Consider the following 5,000-nt stretch of genomic DNA (forward strand, 5'->3'; position numbering starts at 1 on the left):
AGCATGCATGCATGCATGCATGCATGGAAGTGTTGCATGCATGCATGCATGCATGCATGCATGCATGCATGGAATTGTGGTTTGCAGGAGCATGAAGAAGGCGACCCTTTTTACGAGGAGCTGCGGACAGAAGTTTCTGAAGAAGTTGCCAAGATTGCAACTCCTGACAAAGTGACTGTTATTCCTGTAGGCCAAACCCTAAACCCTAAACCCTAGCTAAGCCCTAAACCCTAGCTAAACCCTAAACCCTTGCTGACCCCTAAACCCTTGCTGACCCCTAAACCCTAGCTGAACCCTAAACCCTAGCTGAACCCTAAACCCTAGCTGAACCCTAAACCCTAGCTGAACCCTAAACCCTAGCTAAACCCTAAACCCTCGCTGAACCCTAAACCCTAGCTGAACCCTAAACCCTAGCTGAACCCTGTGCCCTGGCTGCAAACCCTAGCGGCTTCTAGGGACGCTTGCTGCTGCTGCTGCTGCTGCTGCTGCTGCTTATGGGTTTTGCTGCTGCTGCGCTTCTGGGGTGTCTGCAGAGACACCCGCAAGGAGTGGTTTGCATTAAATTTAAACAGCCAGAAGATGCAGCAGCAGTTATTGAGGCAAGAGCAGCAGCAAAACATTTTTCGTTTCTTTTAATTCTTTTTTAATTATAATTATTTTATTATTTATTTAATTTCTTTATTTAATTTCTTTTGGAACACCTTTTTGGTTTTTAGTGTTCACTGCTGGTTTTCTTTTGCCTACTCTGCTGCCTGCTTGATGCTGCTGCTGCCCTGCTGCTGCAGATGTGCTGTTTGCTGCTGCTGCTGCTGCTGCTGCTGCTGCTGCTGCTGCTGCAGCTCTCACTTTACTGGCGGCTGCTGCAGCTGCGGCCCGGAGTTCGCCTGCAGCTGCTGTTTCTGGCTGTCCAGGCCGGTGCTGCAGCGGGGCCTTGCTGCTGCTGCCGCTGCTGCTGCTGCTGCTGCTGCTGCTGCTGCTGCTGCAGCACGGCCCGCTGGCTGTCTCTTGTGTCTGCTGCTGCTGCTTCCAGAAAATGAAAGGCCGCGTCTTCGACGGCCGGACTGTAGAAGCTTTTTTCTTTGACGGGGCCACTGACTTTAGGGCCAGCTGTTTGCCCTCTCGGGCCAAACAGGTGATTAGGGTTTAGGGTTTAGGGTTTAGGGTTTAGGGCTTAGGGTTTGGGTCTTTCTGGGGATGGCTGTCAGTTGGTTGCGGACTGCAGCAAGACCCGCGCAGCGTCTCTTCAAGTGTTTTCTGCTGCTGTTGCTGCACGCAGCAAAGTGCCTCCAAACCCTAAACCCTAAACCCTAAACCCTAAACCCTAGATTCTGCGCAGCAGCTCTGCTGCTATAGACTTGTTGCTGCTTGGGGCCCCACCGCCTCTATGGGCCTTGCATGCTTCAAGCCATTTCCGTTTTGCTTTTTGCTGCTGCAGCAGAGCGCTGCTGCTGCTGCTGCCAGCCCTGGGGAGGCCCTAGAAGCAGCAGGGGCCCCCGGGGCCCCGGGGGCCCCAGGGGCCCCGGGGGCCCCCGGGGCCCCGGGGGCCCCCGGGGCCCCCAAGGCCCCAGCGGAGAAGGCTGAGGAAGAAAACCTTGACCGGTTTGGGGTGAGTTTGTGTATTAGAGTTTGCTGCTGTTTGTGGGGTGCAGTGCTGCTGCTGCAGTGCTGCTGCTGCTGCTGCAGTGTTGCTGCAGTGCTGCTGCTGCAGTGCTGCTGCTGCAGTGCTGCTGCTGCTGCTGCAGCGACGCAAGCTCTTTTGCTGCTGCAGCTGTAGACCCGCACGTCTGCATGCAGCTGGCTTTGTTGAGAGCGGCAGCAGCAGCGCAGCAGCAGCGCAGCAGCAGCTAGCTGCCTGCAGTTTGCTGCTGCTGGCTTCTTGTGTCAGTGCCTCAGTTTGCATGCGTTTTGCCTTTGCCTTGTCTTCTCTTCTTTTCCCCTTTGCTGCTGCATGCGTATGAGCCCACCGGCTCCACTGGTTGCGTGGCTGTGGCCCTTGCTGCTGCTGCTGCTGCAGCAGCAGCAGCAGCAGCAGCAGCAGCAAGCACATGCGTTTCTGGCTGAGACCTTGATGCCTTTGGCCTCTTTGAGTGCTGCAGGAATGGGTGGAGGAGCAGAGCAGCGACGAAGAGTTTGCAGTGCAGACAGAAGAGTGAGCTGGGGGCCCCCCTGGGGGCCCCCGGGGCCCCTTGGGGGCCCCCGGGGGGCCCCTGGGGGGCCCCCGGGGGCCCCCCAGGGGCCCCCGGGGGTTTTGAAAGCCCTCTAGGGCATTTGTGGGGCCCCAAATTGGGGCCTTTGGAGACTTCATTTAAGTTCACTTAGCTGGCCTAAAAGCTGCTTCTAGGGAGCCCTTTGCTGCTGCTGTGCTGCAGCTGCTGTCCGGGGCCCCTGCTGCAGTTGCTGCTTGGGGGCCCTGCTGCAGCAGCTGCCTGGGGGCCCTGCTGCAGCTGCTGCTGGGGGGCTCTGCTGCAGCTGCTGCTGGGGGGCACTGCTGCAGCTGCTGCCTGGGGGTGCTGCTGCTGCTGCGGCAAGAGCTGTGCTGCCGGGGCGCTGCAGAGCGGGCAGCAGAGGCCCGCTGTGCAGCAGCAGCAGCAGCAGCAGCAGCAGCAGCGAGAGGGGCTTTTGAGGGCTCTTTTCGCTCTCTTCCTCTAACTAGAAAAGCTGCTGCTGCTCCCCTTTTTTCAAACTAATTAATTGCTGCAGCAAAGGACACTTGGGGCCTTTTTAGATCTTTATTAGGGCGAAGCTGGCCCGCGGGCTGGGGCGTCTTTGCTGCGCCCCACAGCAGCACAGCAGCACAGCAGCAGCAGCAGCAGCAGCAGCGCAGCAGCACAGCAGCAAAGCCGCTGCTGCTGCGTCTGCAGCAAAACGAATACTGAGGAAGCAACAAGAGCTCAAGTCCACAGGCTGCCAGCTGCATGCAGGTGAATGCACGTGGCAACAAAGGCGCATCTGCTGCTGCTGCTGCTGTTGTGCTGCTGCTGCTGCTGCTGCTGTTTGTTACTCACGCTGCTGCTGCGGCTCGCGCTGCTGCTGCTGCGGCTGCTGCTACTCTCGCTGCTGCTGTTGCCCGCGCTGCTGCTGCTGGCTGGCCTCTGTAGCTGCTCTTGCTGCTGCGCTGGCTGCTGCGCTGCAGCTTCCTCGCAGGCAGCAGCAGCAGCAGCAGAGCTGCAGCAGCTTCTCCTTAGTTTGAAAAAAATATAATATATAACTGCAGTGGCCTGCCAGCAGCTTTAAATAAAAAATGAACATTAATAATAAGAATTATGAATCTTCAAAACAATCCAGAAGCAGCAAAACATAAAACTGCGAGGGGGCCCCTACAGGGGGCCCCTACAGGGGGCCCCTACAGGGGGCCCCTCCAGGGGGCCCCTCCAGGGGGCCCCTCCAAGGGGCCCCTCCAGGGGGCCCCTCCAGGGGGCCCCTACAGGGGGCCCCTCCAGGGGGCCCCTCCAGGGGGCCCCTCCAAGGGGCCCCTCCAGGGGGCCCCTCATGGCACAGGCATGCGAATTAGACCCTCCCGTGCAAGGGCCTCCAGCCCCCCTTCAAGGTTAAACACCCGCAGGGGGGCCCCCCAGGGGCCCTGGGGGGCCCCTGAGGGGGCCCCTGAGGGGGCCCCTGAGGGGGCCCCTGAGGGGGCCCCCTGGGGGGCCCCTGGGCCCCTAAAGGGGGGGCCCCCCGGGGGCCCCGGGGGCCCCTCGGGAGGGGCTATTAGCTGGTGAATGGCCTCAGTGGCGATGGCTGAGTCTTTGCCTCTGCGGCAAATGAAGACAAGGGCAATTGGCCTAGCAGCAAGAGGGTGTGGGGTGTATGGACACCTCAGGAGCTGCTGCAGCAGCAGCGCGGCCTCCTGCGCAGAGCAGCAGCAGCACAAGCAGCAGCGCCAAGCAGCGGCGTTGGCGGGACTCGCGCTGCCAGCAGCAGCAGCAGCAGCAAAGCTTCGCAGCAGCAGCAGCTGCTGCTGCTGCTGCTGCTGCGGTGGCCTAGCGCCTGCAAGTGCGCACCTGGCTGTGGTCCCTTTGACTCAGACTCCCAGCTGCGGCTGCTGCTGCTGCTGCAGCCTCAGCAGCAGCAGCGGGGCCTGCTGCTGCTGCTGCTGCTGCTGGGGCCTCAGCAGCAGCAGCTGAGCCTGCTGCTGCTGACTGCTGCTGCCTCCTTTCCACATACTGCAGCAGCTCCTGCAGCGGCCAGTGCAGAGAGTGGGGGAGGTGAGCAACAGCAAACTGGGTGTGGGGCCGGACATCGACGAGCAGCATCATTTCTGCTGCTGCTGCTGCTGCTGCTGCTGCTGCTGCTGCCCGCCGCAGCCACGCTGCAGCAGCAGACAGCGGCGGCTGCTGCCACAGGGGACCCCACAACGCCAGACGAGCAGCAAAAGCAGCAGCAGATAAACGGCGGGATTGCGGCACTGTGGGGTACCAGCACTTGGCCGTGTACTCAGGGCGCGGCTGCAGCACAGCAGCAGCAGCAGCAGCAGCAGCAGCAGCAGCGGCTATTTTGCTGCAGCAGCAGCAGCAGCAGCAGGCTCCATGCAGCAGCAGCAGCAGCCAACGGAGCAGTAGCAGCAAATAAAGTTGCAGCCACAGGAAAAGCAGCAGAAGAGAAAGCCTGAGTCTTTCCTTAAAATAAATAAAGACATAAACTGCTCAGTAGGGGGGCCCCCAAGAACTGTACCCTTTGGGGGCCCCCTCCCCGTACCCCAAGGGGGCCCTCCTAAGAGGGGCCCCCTGGGCACCCCACAGGGGCCCCCAAGGGGCCCCCAAGGGGCCCCCAAGGGGCTCTCAAGGGCCCCCAAGGGCCCCCAAGGGGCCCCGTGGGGGCCCCTTGGGGGCCCCCAGGGGGCCCCCTGGGGGCCCCCGAGGGGCCCTGCTGCTGAGCTAACCTCGAGAGCTGTTATTTGTGGGTGGCTGCCGCAAACTGCAGCAGCAAACCAAACACAAGACAGCAGCAAAGGTCTTTTACGAGGCCCTAAACCCTAAACCCTCAGCCGTAAACCCTAAACC

General features: G+C 60.8%; 2 protein-coding genes across 2 annotated transcripts in view; one reads left to right on the plus strand and one right to left on the minus strand.

Annotated features, from left to right (window-relative positions):
- Positions 1-87: 87 nt before the first annotated feature.
- Positions 88-2,649, plus strand: ENH_00074010 (splicing factor U2AF-associated protein, related, putative; the record flags this gene model as incomplete). The annotated part of the gene is made up of 5 exons (XM_013582807.1): positions 88-186; positions 1,031-1,132; positions 1,436-1,606; positions 2,015-2,149; positions 2,554-2,649. Coding segments are annotated over 5 exons (603 nt in total), but the record flags the coding sequence as incomplete, so codon positions are not given.
- An 838-nt stretch (positions 2,650-3,487) lies between these two features.
- Positions 3,488-5,000, minus strand: part of ENH_00074020 (molybdenum cofactor synthesis protein, putative) — a gene marked incomplete at both ends in the record, with an annotated part of 3,575 nt that continues 2,062 nt past the window's right edge. Inside the window, 3 exons of the mRNA XM_013582808.1 lie at positions 3,488-3,847; positions 4,002-4,445; positions 4,880-4,914. Of these exons, the coding sequence (XP_013438262.1) occupies positions 3,488-3,847; positions 4,002-4,445; positions 4,880-4,914 (839 nt within the window). The remainder of the gene's footprint in view (positions 3,848-4,001; positions 4,446-4,879; positions 4,915-5,000) is intronic.

Source organism: Eimeria necatrix, genomic scaffold (genome assembly GCF_000499385.1).
Source record: "Eimeria necatrix Houghton genomic scaffold, Enh_scaff749, whole genome shotgun sequence".
Lineage (NCBI taxonomy): Eukaryota > Apicomplexa > Conoidasida > Eucoccidiorida > Eimeriidae > Eimeria > Eimeria necatrix.